This window comes from Vespa velutina, chromosome 10, assembly GCF_912470025.1.
Source record: "Vespa velutina chromosome 10, iVesVel2.1, whole genome shotgun sequence".
NCBI lineage: Eukaryota > Metazoa > Arthropoda > Insecta > Hymenoptera > Vespidae > Vespa > Vespa velutina.
The window spans coordinates 968,573-986,072 of NC_062197.1; the positions used below are offsets into that span (position 1 = coordinate 968,573).

General features: G+C 43.3%; 1 protein-coding gene across 12 annotated transcripts in view; it reads left to right on the forward strand.

Moving 5' to 3' along the window:
- Window positions 1–445: 445 nt before the first annotated feature.
- LOC124952418 overlaps window positions 446–17,500 on the forward strand; it is a 17,094-nt gene continuing 39 nt past the window's right edge. Inside the window, exons 1-8 of one of the 12 annotated variants that reach the window (XM_047502274.1) lie at window positions 446–1,699; window positions 9,927–10,426; window positions 10,583–13,517; window positions 13,601–13,721; window positions 13,856–15,889; window positions 15,993–16,185; window positions 16,272–16,520; window positions 16,618–17,500. The exon at window positions 16,618–17,500 is cut by the window's right edge and continues 39 nt beyond it. In XM_047502274.1, the coding sequence (XP_047358230.1) occupies window positions 9,944–10,426; window positions 10,583–13,517; window positions 13,601–13,721; window positions 13,856–15,889; window positions 15,993–16,185; window positions 16,272–16,520; window positions 16,618–17,166 (6,564 nt within the window). In that variant the 5' untranslated portion in view covers window positions 446–1,699; window positions 9,927–9,943 and the 3' untranslated portion in view covers window positions 17,167–17,500. Of the gene's footprint in view, window positions 1,700–1,977; window positions 2,580–2,635; window positions 3,605–6,491; window positions 6,929–9,082; window positions 9,156–9,370; window positions 9,450–9,926; window positions 10,427–10,582; window positions 13,518–13,600; window positions 13,722–13,855; window positions 15,890–15,992; window positions 16,186–16,271; window positions 16,521–16,617 lie in introns of those variants that run through there. The other 11 variants (XM_047502273.1, XM_047502276.1, XM_047502277.1 and 8 more) reach the window with 11 other exon arrangements.

The following is a 17,500-nucleotide window of genomic DNA, read 5'->3' on the forward strand; positions in this document are numbered from 1 at the left end:
CTTCGGGGTGTCTCCGATTATTACGTCGCGATGATCGTCTGTTTTTCTAGTTCTCTTGAAGGAAGGAAGGGTGCAAGGCCACGGTTAGAGTAATGCTCTAACGTGTTCTAAAGCAAGATATAAAACGAGTCGATTCCGACGATTAAAGCAAATGAATTTTAAAGGAAAAAAAAAGAAGGAAAAAGGGGGAGAGAGAGAGAGAGAGAGAGAGAGAGAGAGAGAGAGAGAGAGGACAATAGTCGTAAGGAGAGTAATAGTAAGCTCGTCGTCCCTGAGGGAAGGTTTCTTCGTCGTACTCGTGATCTCTCTCTCTCTCTCTCTCTCTCTCTCTCTCTTTCTCACGGATCCTCCTCGGTTGTGAAGGGAGAGAGAGAGGGAGATAGTAGGAGAGGGAAGGGAAGAGGAGGGGAGTGCGCTCGATACACGGAATCGCCTCGTGCTTCTCGGAAAGCAGTAGACTGTCGGCAGGCACGCCAGACGGCGCACTGCTCGCGCGCTCTCTTCCCCTTCCTATCGTTATAGTAGGCGCACTCGGTAATATCCCCTCTCTTCGTATGGTCGTCGATCGCCCACTGGCTCACCCACGACTCTCCGTCGCTCGCGACCTCTCAGAGGCAGGCTACACACACAAGCCGCCAGTTACGCAACAATAACAACGCTGTAAGGAGGTGTAGTAGCGCAGTAGGCGCGCGTGCCGTTCCGTAGCTCTTCGACTTTGTCGTCGACGACGACGACAACGACGACGACGAAGACGAGGAGAGACGACAACGACAACGACGACGACGACGACGACGACGACGACGACGACGACAAGGACGCCGCCGCCGCCGCCGCCGCCGCCGACGACGACGACGCCGTTGCCGTGACGGTAACGACGACGACAACGTAAACGTAGACTTAGACACAGAGGTAAACGACGTTAGACATATACGACGTAGACGACATAGGACCTTTAGACGTACGTAAAGTACGAAGAAAGAGAAGGAGAGCGCTGGTGCCGTTCCGTTCTCGGCGGCGGTCGTCGACGCTCGAAGCGAGAAAACCGGTACGCGTGAACGGCTCTCGCTCGGTGGTTTCGTTGCTCAGTGGAAGCGGGCCGGCGGAAGCGCGCGGATCGACTGTCGTGCTAGCTCCTTCTCTTTTACGAGAGGGATATATAATACCGAGAGAGAGAGAGAGAGAGAGAGAGAGAGAGAGAGAGAGAGAGAGAGAAAGAGAAAAGATTATTTGAAATTGATCGTTTAACGAGTGATCGAATCAAAAGGAAAGTGTGAGCAATCGATGAGATCGTCGTTCGATCGATGAATCTAGGAACGTACGACGGACGTAAAACGTCTCGCGCGAGGACGAGAGTGGGAGGTGGTGTCGAAGGAAAAGCTGGAGGTGGAGGAACACGTGAGACGGCGCGATCCAGGAGGAGGTGGTGGACGTCGTCGTCGTCATTGTCGTCATCATCATCATCATCAACGACAACATCATCATTATCATTGTCGTCATCGTCAGCGATCATCGAAAGGATGCTTCTCTCCTTTTATTGGAAGCCGCGGGAGAAGAGGACGACGATTCGTGACGCGTGATCCTCTTCCACGGAATAGAGATAAATAGTGATAAAGATAGAGAGAAGGAAAACATAAGAGGAAGAAGAAGAAGAAGAAGAAGAAGAAGGGTCACAGACGGTTTGCGTAGACGGGTGCGTACGGTGTGTGGCAAGTACGTCTCGCGCGATTAGGCGCCGATGACGTCAAGCAGTAGCAGCAGTAGCATTAGTAGTAGTAGTAGTAGTAGTAGTAGTAGTAGTAACAGCAGCAGCAGCAGCAGCAGCTCTTAAAAAGAAAGAGAAACGAGAAGAGAGAATTCGCGTTGCCGTTCTTCGACTTTGCTGCTGCTGGTCTTACACTGCCTCTCGTGTTGCTTCTGTTAGTTGTGTCGTCGACGTCGTTCTTCTTCTGCTGCTGCTGCTGCTACTGCTCTGTTAGTAGTAGTAATAATAATAATAGTAATAGTAGTAATAGTATTGTAGTAGTAGTAGTAGTAGTAGTAGTAGTAAAAGCAGAGTGGTGGGTAGTGGTGAGTACTGATGGCATCTCGAGCTGTCAGCGGCACGCAGTGTGTGTTCGTGTGACAAAGTTGAAAGCATAAGAGAGAGAGAGAGAGAGAGAGAGAAAGAGAGAGTTCTGTGATAACGCAACGTGCTACTAGAGAGCGAGAAAGAGAAAGATAAAAGAAGGAGATTCCCTCGAAAGTGTTGCTACTCCTCTCCACCCCGCGTCGTTGTCGATCCACCTCCTTCCCCTCTTTTCCTCCTCCCTCCTCTTTCTCCGCCACCTCCTTTTCGTCGTTGTCGTTGTCGTCGTCGTCGTCGTCGTCGTCGTCGTCCGATTACATTTTCTACGTGTGCGCCGCGTCCGCGGGCAATGACTAACCGCGCAGCGGTTAAGTGTGTTAGTAGGAGATATCGTCGACGGACCCGTTTCTGCGTTGGTGTTGCCGCCGTCTACGTCAGCGCCGGTCGGACGGGATTTGCATAGCAAACAGATCGACGCGCTCGTAAGTGGATAACGAGAAGGAAGGGAGACATAGTACGTACATACATACATACAAATATATATATATATATATATATATATATATATATGTATATATATATGAAAGAAGGAAGGAAAGAAAGAGAGAGAGAGAGAGATCGATCTTTTGCGTGAGTGCGTTAGTGTATGTGTCAAGAGTTACAAAGAGAAAGAGATATGGAAAAAGAGAGAAAGAGAGAGCTTGGTCGTCCATCGCGCCTCAACACGTAGAAAATCGAGAATGCGCGGCCGCTTGCGTTGGAGCGAGGGTCCGAGTGCACGTCGCTTAAAATAGAAAGAGTGACTTCTGCTCGAGTGCGCGCCGAGAGAGACGGCAAAGAGAGGAGCGAAGAGAAGAGCGCCGCTCGTTGTCGTCGTCGTCGTCACCGTAGTAGTAGTAGTAGTAGTAGTCTTCTTCTTCGTCTTGTTTTTCTTCTTCTTTAACCCCTCTTCAGACCTCCAGGCAGGCGACCGCGCGACTCGAATAAAATCGTGTCCTCGTACGTACTCCGTGAGATATACGTTCTGGTCGTATATCCGGGAGTCCTCCTCCGTGCACTCCTCTTCAACGTGACCCAGCAAGAGACGATAGAGAGACATGTAAGAAGCGTGTGCACGAAGGGGTGGGTGATGCACGAACGTATGATGCACGAGGCGCATCTCGATGGTATAAGCCAAGCAGCGAATGGAGCAGCTAAGCGCTCTTCTTTTCCTTTTCTTTTTGTTTTGTTTTCTTTTGTTTTGTTTCTTTTCCTTCTATTCTTTTATTTTCTTCTCTCCTTTCTTTTCTTTTCGTATTATCAGATGTGTTACCCTACGGAAACGCATCGTCTACTATTGCCTCCTCCTTCCCACCCACCCTCTTTGCGATAAGTGAGCATATCTCTCTCTTTCTCTCTCTCTCTCTCTCTCTCTCTCTTACGACTAGATCGTAACTCGCGTTCAGTTCGCGTTCCTACGGATGCTGCGAGCGAAGAGAGGGCCGAGCCATTCCGATGGAGTAACAAGTGAGCGGCGAAGCGGCGTTGCCATGACGACAGGTGAACCACGAGCCCTCCTCCTCCCGACCACCGAGCGACGAGAAAGACTCTCCTCCTTCCTCCTCTTTCTTCTCTTCTACTCGAAGAGCTTACAACCTCTTTCTCTCTCTCTCTCTCTCTCCCTCTCTCACTCTCTCTCTCTCTCTCTCTCGCTCTTGCTCACTCACTCACTCACTCACTCACTCACTCACTCTCTCAAGCCGATGCGACCCGAACGAACGCCTTTTAGCATGCTTACCGCGTAGGCCGCACGATATTCCAAGTACACTCGGCTATTTTCATGCAACGCCACGAGAGAGACACCTCCGTCTTGAGCGACGACTAGGATCGTCGTATCTCGGCATCGCAGGAAAATCGTTTCTTGAAAATTTCCTCGTTGATTTAGATTTCGATTTCGATTTCCCTCTCTTTCTCTCTTTCTCTCTCTCTCTCTCTCTCTTTCTCTCTATCTCTCTAGCACGACTATCTCCATTCGAATTCATTGTTCATTTTCCTTATTTATTTTACGATGATCGATGTCAATCGTCAAACGAGATTGTCGATCGATCTTCCCTCCCCCCCGCCCCTCCCCCTTTTAGAACGAACTATTTTAGCGCAACCTACGATATCTTAATTAAAAAAGTTATCAAGCGATCGAAATCCACGTCGTTTATATCCGTGTCTTAGTTTCTCTTTCTTGGTCTAAAGAGAAAATAATAAAAATGGAAAAGAAAGTTCGTATAAGGAACGATGTTAAACTACGCGAAAACGTTAGAAGCTAGAGATGAGAACCTTCGAGGAGTAGAGTCTCTCTCTCTCTCTCTCTCTCTCTCTCTTTCTTGCTTTCTGGTAGAGGCTCGTTGTCGCGCGTGGGCTAACAAGAATCCAAGCTTGCGAGCACGGAATTCCTCGGCTCGCTTTTTCTCACACGATCTAACGAAGGAATTCAATTAATTTGTCGCGAGATATCTACGACGCGTTTACGCGGAATCGATTGAATTCGCTTTAACTATTAGGGAACTTTTCGAGAAGCCATTGACTTTTGCAAGAAAATGTTCTATGCATCGCGAACATTCGCTTTCTTCGTTCGTTGTAAACTCGTGTCAGAGTTAACCCGCGCTCTTCTGGAATCTCTCGAAGAGATCTAACGCATGATGATTCTCTCTTTCTCTCTCTCTCTCTCTCTCTCTCTCTCACTTAAATAATATTATGTAATGCTCATGAGGAGCATTGAGTGTTGAGTCAAAACACAAACGATAAGTACGAGAAAGTGTATAATACGTTTTATCGAGTATTCCCTCGAGTCGATTCTAATCTATAATTTTCTCTTCATCGATTCGTGACATTTCCAAAAAAAAAAAGAAAATGTATATATATATATATATATATATGTCTAAAGGAGAAGTAGCAATGGAAACTTTCGGAAAGCGAAGCGAGTGAAATTCGCTAGTCGGATGAATCGTACAATTTGTTCACACGTAAGACATTATTAAAGTTCTCTTATCAAGATGACTTGGATTTTCAAAGAAAAATGGTAGTAGTACGTTGCAATTATTTATGCGCGACGAAGCGACTACCGAAATGTTCAGATTTTTAACGCTCGAGTTGCCCGTTATCGAATGAGAACTTTACGAGCTCATACTTATACAAGATAAAGAAAGAAACGATAATAACGAAAAAAATAATCATAAGGAAAACCCCTTTATCGACGATAAGCGTGCGACAATGCTTTCTCCCGTAGATTTTCTCGAAAGCTTATCTCAAACTCCTTTACCAAGAAAGTTTACCAGTTGGTTGGTTGGTTGGTTAAGGAAGATCCCAAAAGTTTCGCGTAAATCCACTGAAATTCCGAGTACTTTGGTGATAAAGAAAATCGATTATCATATCGCCAAGAAGATATTCGTTCCTTCTCCTTCTCTTCTTATCGAAGACGCAAGAGATAGAGATGATACTTTATAAAGAAAGATAGAGAGAGAGAGAGAGAGAGAGAGAGAGAGAGAGAGAGAGAGTGTGTGTATATTAATAGCTAATCTTCAAAAGAGATCAAAGAAATATAACAGTTATAATATCATCCCGATCGATAGGTAAATCTGTACCATTTTCAATAAACAAGTAAACAAAAAGAAAAAAAAAGAAGAAAAAAAATAATAAAAAACATAAACAAGAGAGAGAGAGAGAGGGAGAGAGAGAGAGAGAGAGAGAGAGAACTAAAAAGGACACAACAGTTGAAAGCCACGATAAGAAAACATTCCTATGTGTGTTGGGTTCTCTCGGGTCGAAATTGCGTGGCAGCAGGTGCGAAAGAAAAAGGAAGGAGAGAAGAAGAGAAAGAAAAAAAGAAAAACAAACAAAAAAAAACCAAAAAAAGGAGATATCATTCTCTAGGATGATTCTCGATAAAAAAAGAAACGGAAAAGATATATCTTTGAAGAAAAGAAAAGTGTGGGTTCGAAAGGAGATGGAAATACTCCGGGTACCTCTCGGCTAAGTAAAAGGAAGAAAGAAAGAAAGAAAAGAGAGAGAGGGACAGAGAAAGAGAAAGAGAGATCGTTGAGAAGACAATGGGGGGATTCCGTGGATATACACACGGCCGTGAACGTCCTAGGGACAACGTAGACGGTTGCAACCGTGGTAGACACGGCTACGTAGACGTTCACGGGGTGTCTGACCCAATCGTTTCTCTATAGTGCTGCTCACGCGGTCTTGCTTGCTTTGTACCTACATATATATATATATACTGTACTCTGTTGTCGGTTGTTGGTGGATTTGCGTTGATTCGAAGTGAGGTCTGTTTAGTACTTGCCTGCCTCTTCTGTTGGTGTTGCGCTGTGGTGTTGCCTTTGCTTTGGATCGGTTAGGTGGGGAGGGGACTGGGGAGGGGGAGGGAGGGAAAGAAGCCAAGCGAGAAGAGGAGAGATCAGGGGTCTCCCTCGTGGTGACCGTAGAGAGGCGCTCTCCGTTGCTTGCTCGCCTGCCGGCAGGCGATGATCGAGAATGGTGGGGGAAGTATTGCTAGGACCTTTAGAGGGGAACGGGATGTAAAGAGCGTCGACGACGTTACTTTGGTCGGGAGAACCGCCAAGAGAAGGGGGAGCGTTGTCGTCGCCGTCGTCGTCGTTGTCGTCGTCGCCGTTGTGTCGTCGTTGTGTGTGTTGTGTTTCGTTCCTTGTGTATCGTCCGTTTTGTGTGTTCGCGTTGGTGAAGTGATAGCCGCGCACGTACGCGTGACTCACTTGCGCGTTGCGGGATTCTCCCGCTTACTTGCTCTTAGCAGCACCGTACGATTCTTCAACCGCATGGCTATCTCGGAAAGAAAAAGAGAGAAAGAGAGGGGGGAGTGGGTGGGTGAGCAACTCTATCTACTACTTCTTCTTCTTTTCCTCTTCTCGTTTGCCACTTGGTAGAAGAAGAGACATCCCGTTTCCTTCTTGGACCATCCATCCATATCCAATCAACCAACCATCCCTATATCATCCCATTGTTTTCGTTCTTGTTCAGCCCATCGTTGGAGAAACTTCTTCACGCCTGTAGGATAGGAATTTCCATTAAAATCTAGTAACGATTGAGGGCCGTTAAACGTTATCGGCGAGGAACGCACGCGTGACGCCAGAAACGTGGCATGTAAATATAAAACTATCGTAAAATCAGAGGGGTAGAAGAGGGAGGTCGAGGCCGATCCTAAAACGTGACTCACTGTTGACCAAACGATACGCTCATTAAACTTCTTAAATTACTTTGTCGACTACTACCGTGACACGACACATTCAATATTTACTCTTCCGACGTGTTTCCACTTTTTATATATATATATATATATATATATGAAACATGGACAAAAAAAATTTTTCGTCATTTTTTAATACCAAACGACGACATAATTAATTATAGAAAGAAAGAACAAAAAAAAAGAAATAAGAAAAAAAACAAAAACAAAGAAGAGGAAAAAAAAGCGTGAGATCGATCGAAAGACGGGGTACGACATACGTACATATGTATATAGTACATACATACGCGATGCGAGTCGCGATGCAATCTAAGCATAAATTAAAGGCCACTGCCTCGCCCTCTCATAAATAACACAAAGGTCAAGCTTCTCTGAGCATTGCCATCCAATCTATATTTACGTAGCTCCGATATCTATACAAAATTTTTTGTTTGTTTTTCTTTTTCTCTTTTCTTTTTTTTCTTTTTTTGTGTTTTCTTTTTCTTTTTATTTTGTTTTTTAAACTTTGTACGATCTTAATTGCAACATCATGGCTCGGAAAATTTATCATTGTGAAACGTAGAGAGTAGTTAGATCGGAGTTAGCAAGCGTAATCATCGGTTAAATTCGAAAGTCGATCCCACTCGTTAACACGTAATACGCGTGCCAAAGTATGTCTAGAGATCGATACTTCTATAACCATCGAAGAGAAGTCGTCTAAATGGCAGTGAGGAGAAGATGAGGTCAAGGATCGAGCTATCGCGATAGAGGGCAAGCAACAATAACATCAATACGCATCGAGAAAATGAGAGAGAGAGAGAGAGAGAGAGAGAGAACTACTATACGAATTATGATTCTTTTTTGATTATTCGATTTATCTTCAAGAATGAACCTTCATTATCAACGAACGGAACGTTTCATATATTTTATTTCTCGTAACAAAATAATATCGGGGACGATGTATTTTTTCATTTTCTTTTTTTTTTTCGGTTAAAATTCTGCAAAAAAAGAAAGAGAGAGAGAGAGAGAGAGAAAGACAGAAGCGATTATTAAAAGATAGGAACGTGTGTGCATGTGTCCTGTGCGCGCGCATAGATATACGGGAAGAATAAAAATAAACTTGTGACTCGGTCTGTACCGCATAAAGAGCGTCCTGTGATAAGCGTTGATACGACGTTAACTTCGTGGAATACGCATGAAAGCGGTGAATGGGACTACGAGGCAGTCGCCTCGTTGATTCATTCATTTCTCATGACTCCGAACCAAGCCGTGCACATTTTTACATATTCGCAATTGGACTGAATAACATGAAGAGAAAGAGAGATTTAATCAACGTATCATATCTATAAGACGTAGTCAACAATTTTTACGTTTTTTTTTTTTTTTTTTCTTCAACTCTCATCCACTCTCTTTCTCTCTCTCTCTCTCTCTCTCTCTCTCTCTCTCTCTCTCTCTTCCTTTCTTTTTCATTGTATTTACGATGGTAAGCACTTTATAATAATTCCTTTTTATTCGTTATCCTCGCTCGTATAATCTAATAACGATATGTTAGTTTTAGAGATAGATCCGAATTTTAGAGAATGATCCAGTGAAAAATAGTTATAGGGCTCTCTCTTTCTCTCTCTCTCTCTCTCTCTCTCTCTCTGTACTTTATTTTATTTTATTATTTTATCGTTAATCGTGTTGTGTACGTCTATCACGTAAATTTCTTGCTTGCTTTCTCTCTGTCTCCCCCTCTCTCTCTCTCTCTCTCTCTCTCTCTCTCTCTCTCTCTATCCATATCGAAATATAAATAGACGAGAATGAAATAAATGGACACACTTCGAGGAAGGAAGGAAAGATGTCAGAAAAGTTATGTCCAAGGAAAAAGTACGATCCTCTATTAATGGATAGATGAGAGTGACATTAAAGTCCATTGTTTGTTTCGTTTCTGGTTAGGGAGAATTCTTAGAAAAGTCGTTGGAGTAGGAAAGAAAAGCGTCTTTTGTTCTTTTCACGTTGAAATTTATATTGAAATCTTTAATTTGGCTTCCAGGTAATATGATTAATTGAAATTATGTTCTAACGTTTAATTTATTGTGGGGAGGAAAACCGTCTCAATGTATATCCTTTATCGTATAGCGATACGAATTTGCCTCGCAAATGGAGATAAAAATATTTGTGGTAATAAAAAAATCTTACATATATATGTATGGGAATAAAAATCGAACGATTAAATATGGAAATTCAAACGCAGGAAACTTCCCATCTAGTTAAGCGCGCGTATACGTGTAAGGCGATCGAATAACTATTTGAACTGTTGAACTCGGCTTCTTCCGCTTTCGTAATCCATTCTCGCATAATTTCACAAGTACGACCTTTTGTATGCCGTGAATATTGAACGTTTCAAATGGATAATCGAATTTGTCCTTCTTCTTTGGATCGATTTAATTGGAATCCGTAGTGCGCAAACTTTCTAAATATATTTGCAAAAACAATATAGTAATTAATAACCCACGCTTGAATGATTATCTCTCTTTCTCTCTTTTTATTCTTCCCTACCGATCGTCAGATTTATGTTTAATTAGAAGGAGAAAAAACAAAAAAAGCTGCACACGCATAGATGAGTTTTTTTAAAACGACACCTCTTGTTCGTTACAGAGCTTTATACTGTGGCGATGACAGATCCACAGTTAACTAACAACAACAATAATAACAACAATAATAACAACAACAATAACGATGGCGAGCCGAAGTATTTGCACAAGAAGTTTAAGAAGATGGCGACGACGGAGGTTACGCCTCGAGTCGAGGCAAAGAAGGAAAGCACGGCCGATGATAAGGGGAATACCGATGTCCAGAAGAAAAGGGAAGCGGTCAAGGAGAGCAGAGATTCTCCAAAGGAAGCCCTCAAGGCCGAGGCATCTCCTGAGACCGAGACCGAGCCCGCGGAATCGCGAAAAACCGGATACGTTTGCCCTTATTGTAAGCTCTCCTGTGCCAAGCCAAGCGTTTTGCAAAAGCACATTAGGGCACATACCAACGAGAGACCGTATCCTTGCGTGCCCTGCGGTTTCGCTTTTAAGACCAAGTCGAATCTTTACAAGCATCGGAGATCTCGGACTCACGCTTTGAAAATGGAAGGCGGCGATAGCAGCAAGGTACGCTATCAGAGATATTAACTTATCTTTCATTTTTATTCTTATAGAAATTTGTCATATAATTTTAATACGATTAAAAAATCCTTTTTATAGGCTATAAATCACGAATAAAGATATTCCATGCGTAAACGTTCGTATGTGTCTTAAATTTTGAAGCAGGTGTCGGAGGACTCGGACATTAGCCTGTCCGACAGTGCCAGTAACGGTACAGGGACTCCACCACCTCCGCCAACGTCAACGCCCACGACGACCTCCTCCGTCGTGAAGACCGTCAAGACTGGAAAAATCTACAAGCCAAAGTTCCACACCGCCCTCCAATCGATAAACAATGAGACGGAAACGTCTTCGTTTTCGTCTACGACGAGCTCTTCCAGTAATTCTTCCGTAGCTGTGACCAATAACAATAGCACCGTGAACGCTGCGAAACCGAACGCGGATAGGTTGCAGGAACACATCGATAAAATTATAACGGACAATCGTGCGATCGTCGATGCGGTAGATCCTCGTCTTCATAAATTAATGCAACGACAGCAGAGCATGGTCGAGATAAAGCAGTCCGATCAACCCTTGAATCTCTCATCGGCGGACGAATCCTCGACGAGAAAACGTTGTTACAGCGAGAGTTTCGCTCAGGAGATTACGGATCGAGAGCCGACGAGCAATAGCGAGGCATCGATCATCAAGGATCTTTTATTGAAGACGCGCGGAACTGGCGACGCAGAGGCTACCACGGAGATCGAGAATTATGTATGTCCGTCGTGCAGTATACCGTACACGAGTATCGACAATCTCGAGACTCATCGACGATATTATTGCAAGGGACCGATCAGCCCTAGGAGATCGGATTATCAGTTGGATAACGAGAAGAGAGAATCCGAGTTCGAGTCGAAGTCTTCCGATTATTACGCTACCTTGCAACCCCTTCCTTCGCCAGGACCTCTGTTGGGTAACACGAGACTCGTTGATGCTTACGCGCCACCCGCGAAAAAACAGCGCTCGGAATCTGTCCCAACTAGTTTGAGATCTCTCGAGGAACTAAGCAAATATCCGAGGCCAAACTCCTTGCAAATGTTCGGAGGGGAGGTTAGGATACTCGACAATACGGGCGAGACGAAGACCATGAGAATCGAGCCACGACAAACTAATTCACCGACGAGCGAACAGATCTCAAGCAACAAGTGCGTCACGTCGGAGACAGCTTCGATCGTGGTAAGATCGGGTCTTCATTCGGGCGGTACTATGGTGCATAAACCGCCTGGCACGCCTACCAGCACACAAAGTTCCTCCATATCTTTGCCAAACACTCCAAAAATGTTGGCCCCCATCATACCAAACATATCAACTCCAAACATAGCACCGACGATGTCCTGCTACAACTACCTGGAACCGCATTTGAATCCATTGACGAGCATAACCGCATACAATCCGTTGACGTTGCCTCAAGCGGGTATAACGAGTATTCTTCACGGTGGTAAGGTTATACCTTACGTACCTGGTATGCCAGGACCACATACCTTGACCGGTGCACCGCCCCCACCGCCCCCGCCACCTATAGATATATCACCTGGTGTAGCGTCCGGTGAGGTTGGATATAAAGTCATACCAGGTGTACCGGGTCTGCACATGATACCCCAACCTTTGGATCTCGCAAGTCCGGTCAAAATTCAGACGCCCAACGTACCTGGAATACCGGGACCTGGAATATCCGTTGGACACGTCTCTATAATGGGCCAGCCATTGGATCTAGCTAGTCCCGCGAAGGAGAGCAAGCTTAACTTTAAAACTCCTAGCAGCGACGGTTTGAGAAGCGCCGGTGGCTTAACGAGTCCCAAAGTTCCTACCGTCGTCAAGGTCGATAATTCTACGGACAAATATCGGCCAAGTAGGATGTCTCTCACATCTGTCGCCGATCTGCCAATAAACGAACTCGATCGTCATATCAAACACAACGTTCCTGCGAAACATAAAACCATAGAGAGCCCCCGAGAAAAGAGAGAGTTGTCTCTCGTCGAGAAAAGTCCCAACGTCGAAAGAACTTACGCTTATTCTAACGGCATCGACGCACCTGTTAATTCCGCAAATTCGTATGCCAAGCACAAATATTCACCTAAATCGACTTCGGAGAACAGAAAGAGGCCCTCTACTTGGAACATTGCCGAGATGGAAATCGGCAGAACGCAGGTCGAAACTTTAGAGTACGGCTCGAATTTGAAATACGATTCTTCGCCCTCTCGTGAAAATGGTCGTATCAAAATTAACGTTCTCGAAGGTAGAGGAAAGATAGTCGAAAGTTATAATACCGTCGGTGAAACCAAATTAAAATCTAATCCTGCAGTATTAGCGGGAGCAGTACCGCCACAGTCACACCCGCCCCCACCACCGCCGCCGCCGCCTCCTCCACCGCCACCGCCACCGCCACCGCCACCAACACCACCAGTGATACTTGTGAATTTAGATTCATCCAAGTCAGAAGTGCCAAGTAAAACTTCCGTAGAATTAGTTGTTAAAACGGATAAGTCTGAAGCTAAGTCGCCGAAATGTAGCGACGGTGCTAAAGAAGAGACCAGTGTTAATAAGTTTTTAAGACCCACTTCTTTACCTTTAAAACCTGGTACGTTTACGCCAAAAAAACATCACGGAATTACGCCAACGGCGAATACCCTATCCCTTATAAGCCCGGAAACTCCTAGGCCCAAAAAATCCTACGGACAACTTTATTTAAATGGACACGCCTATACATATCTAGGTTTGAAGTGTTCAACGAGAGTATTTTATTGTACCCTAAACAGACCGCAGCCCATGTACGTTACTCAACAGCACGGTCTGTCTATGTATTCCAATTGGAAGATTTGTAAAGAAGCTCCGCCAGATTTGGATCTGGCGCATTATGATTCTAGAAACAGACCTCTTAATTATACCACCGCTTGTACCATGCGAGAAGATATATTGACGCATTCTTCGCAGAGGCCTATCACTCCAACCAGTCCGGATAGTGGATTAGAAAGTGATATACAAGAAAAATCCAAGAGAATTAAAATTTTCGACGGCGGTTTTGAAAGTAACGAGGATTACACGTACGTTAGGGGTCGTGGTAAGTCATATAAAACGTATATTGCTTTACGGGCTTACATTTGCAGGAAGAGATTGATTCATTCCCGTTCTCGATTCGAATAGGTCGCGGTCGATATGTCTGCGAAGAATGTGGCATTCGTTGTAAGAAACCGTCGATGCTGAAGAAACATATCAGAACTCATACGGACGTACGGCCATACACCTGCAGGCACTGTGCCTTTAGGTAATATTTTATATCTTCTCTTGCGCCATTACATTATACAAATATACAATACGCACACATATATAATCAGCCTGTTTGAGCTTATATTATCAATTAAAATTTATAACGATATACGTTTCTCTTTTATTCGACAGCTTCAAGACCAAAGGCAATCTCACAAAACATATGAAGTCAAAGGCACATTATAAAAAATGTGTCGAGCTTGGAATTGCTCCGGTACCAACTACAGTTTGCGACGAGAATATCGACAAAGAGGCTATTGCGCGATTGGCCGTCGGTGGAAATGCCGAAGAATCTACTTCGGAGGAGGAAGAGAGCGAAGGTGAAGGAGAAGAAAGCGAAGAATCTGGGAGCGAAGAGCACGAAGCGGCACAAAGTTTGCTAAGTCTGTCGCAACGTAACACTAATAGATTACCAGGATTATTGCCTTCGGGTCGACCAACGACATATCCTTATACTTTGACTTTTCCATCGAGCTCCGTTACAACGAATATCATATCAACCGTTTCCAGCACCTTATCTACCAGCGATCATAATACGGCCGATCAAGAAACTAGCCTCATTCAGAGCGAACACTCGCATCGTTATTATTTCCCTTCGAAATGGACAGCCGCGGATGAGTTAAGAACTAGCGTTATACAATTATCGAAGAAAGACGATTCGGATATCGAGGTAGAAGAGATAACTGATACGGATTCGCGCCAACAGATATCCCAACCGATGGATCTTACGACTAAGCAAACTATGCAACAGCCTGTACGATCCCCAATACCACCACAAAGAGCAATGCCTGTTGACATCTTGACACCGGTATCAGAACCAGTTCTATTACAAACGATAGTGCAGACAATGGAACGATTACCTATACAAGGTAGAGAATGGAAGCCTAATGCAGAGGGACGTATGCTTCAAGCATATCTTACCGAGAGACACGTCATGGACAGTAAAATAAAACAACAATATCGCGTGGGAAATTCGAAAATCGATAGAACTATGGGAGGAGATAGAGACGTTTATCCTAAATATCAAGATGCTGGGAGATCTAGAAATCCGGAAAATAGTGACATTCCTGCGGTAACATATACGGATCCAACGAAATTGCAACAGAACGCAATGGAATCAAAGATCAAACACGTGACGAAGCAACAATCGTCGGACGATATTAAAATGGAAATTCGAGAAAAGATTTATCAAAATAATGTAGCAATGGAAAGAAAAGTTTATAATTTCGAAACGATTCACAAAGACAAGGAACAGCATGTGAGTCGCGATATTCATGACAACAATTCCAGAACCAATATCGAATATGGCATCGTAATGAATAAGAATATTAATCCGATCGAAAGGACAAATTATTCTTCTATGGATATATCATCTCGTAGTACACCTGGTATGGATCGTCACTCACCAAAAAATTTCCATTCGGATGCTAACAATCGACTCGTTTCTATTCAATACGGTAACAACGAGCCACCCGATAGAACAACCATACTTAAAACGATAAACGTGGCGAATCAAGACGTTAGACCGGCTAATCAAGAAATGCGCATACCTTCGGACATTAGAATGCAAAGTCAAAGTCCACGAAATATAGACCTTCGGCCACCTAGCAGAGAATTAAGAATGCCCAATCAAGATTATCGTGTGCAAGCTCAAGAGTTACGTTTAACTACTCAAGATTACAAATTACGCGGTCAAGAGATACAATCACTTGGAACGGAATTTAAACAGATACCAACGGATGTACGTTTGAGTCAAGAAATCGTGTCACCGGGGAACCTAGAGGCAAGACAAGTTATCTCAGACAATAGACCACCCAGTAGGGATATGCGCATGCCGGAATATAGATCAGAATATAGATCTCAACCGCAAGAAACAAGACGTCATTTTGATATAATACAATCGTCTACGCGCGAGTCCCCGAAGTTGCAGGATGTATCTCAAAGACCACAAAATATAGATATAAAAAATGTAGATCGTTCCGATATCAAGCATAATGCAGAAATGACGAAACAGACCATAGTGGAAAGTATTAAACACACGGTAGTAGCTCGAAAGGTGGTCGTCGGTGGTCCAGATTTCAGGTCGCCCTCTCCAACGGTGGGAAATGCTAAACCTCAAGCCGAGTTCTTACAACCATCGACCGGACCGGCCCCAAATTATGTGAGGTGAGTATTATAATTCTTTTTATTCGTTAATAAATCGTCACGTATAATTCGCGATTTTGGAAGATAAACTAATCGTTATAAGAATTGAATCTATGGGATATAGTTACAGTGTAACGGAAGACGGCCGAAGCGTATGCGGAATTTGTAACAAGGTGTTCAGCAAACCTAGTCAGTTACGATTGCATATCAATATTCATTATTTCGAAAGACCATTTCGATGTGAGAGTTGTGCGGTCTCTTTTAGGACAAAGGGCCACTTGACGAAACACGAAAGATCGGTTTCACATCACAATAAAGTAATATTTCAAGACTTTTGTTTTCGAACTATCGAGGATACCTCTAATTTATATTTAATTATATTAATCTATTTATTTTAATCTAGGTCAGTATGACGTCCACTTTCGGAGCTGCCACTACTAGCAATCCTAGACCCTTCAAATGTACAGATTGCAAAATCGCCTTCAGAATACACGGTCATTTGGCTAAACATTTGCGTAGTAAAATGCATATTATGAAATTGGAATGTTTGGGTAAATTACCGTTTGGTACGTATGCTGAAATGGAAAGATCCGGTATCAATCTAAATGATATCGACACCACGGACTGTGATAATAGTCTTACTAGTCTTCAGGTTAGTAAATGTTCGATATTGTCGACAATAAAGAAAAAAAGTGATAATAAAATGTATTACAAGATATTGAGAATCGTAATATATTATCTGATGACAGATTTTGGCACAAAGACTTTGCGAAAAGGATCCAAATAAAATGGGTCAATGGGATGCAGAGGTAGTTCAAAGTCAACCTATTAGCGGTGGTGAAACGTCTTCCGACGAAGGTGAACCTATATCTCAACATCCAATTTATTCGTTTCCCGTGAAAGTGACAACGGATGCGGAAATGTCTCGACCATATCATGTGCCAATAGCAACTGAAGAACCTAAATCTATGGTGGACGTTCATCATATTAATTCGCAATTCAATCAACAGAAACGGGAATATGGTATGAAGGAAAACGCAAACCGATCGACAGTTTCACCAGAAAATAATTTACAATCATATAAGTGCCAAGTCTGTCCAGTGTCTATGCGTAATGTAAATGAATTGCAAGTGCACTGTTTTGTTGAACATAATATTGAAACGGAGTCTAGTACAAATGTTCACGGGGATAGAGGTGCGAATAAATGTAGGGAAAAAGAGAATACTCAGAAGAAAATTTCTGCGGAGGAACGTGTTGTTAGAGAAGATCACAATCGACAAAAGATAGGAGATACATAGTGCCAAAATTATCTGCTACATCAGCAAATATTCAATAAGAGATACTATATTACATAAACATACGTGTTGGCCCTTTTAAGATGATGGACTTTTATGAAAGCATTGCAATTCTGACAAATTAATCATTATTAAAAGAAGACATTATTTAATGTGATGTTGTATTTTGATCAGAATCTTTCTTTAAAATGTTATGGTCTAACATTAAATTCTATTCATTTTGGGAGAAAAGTTTCTATGTACTATACGGAATATGTACAGTGAATGATGTTGACCAAAAGTAATTAATTGTTAATGATCTAATGATAAATTTGGAAATATGCTAAAGACGCCATGA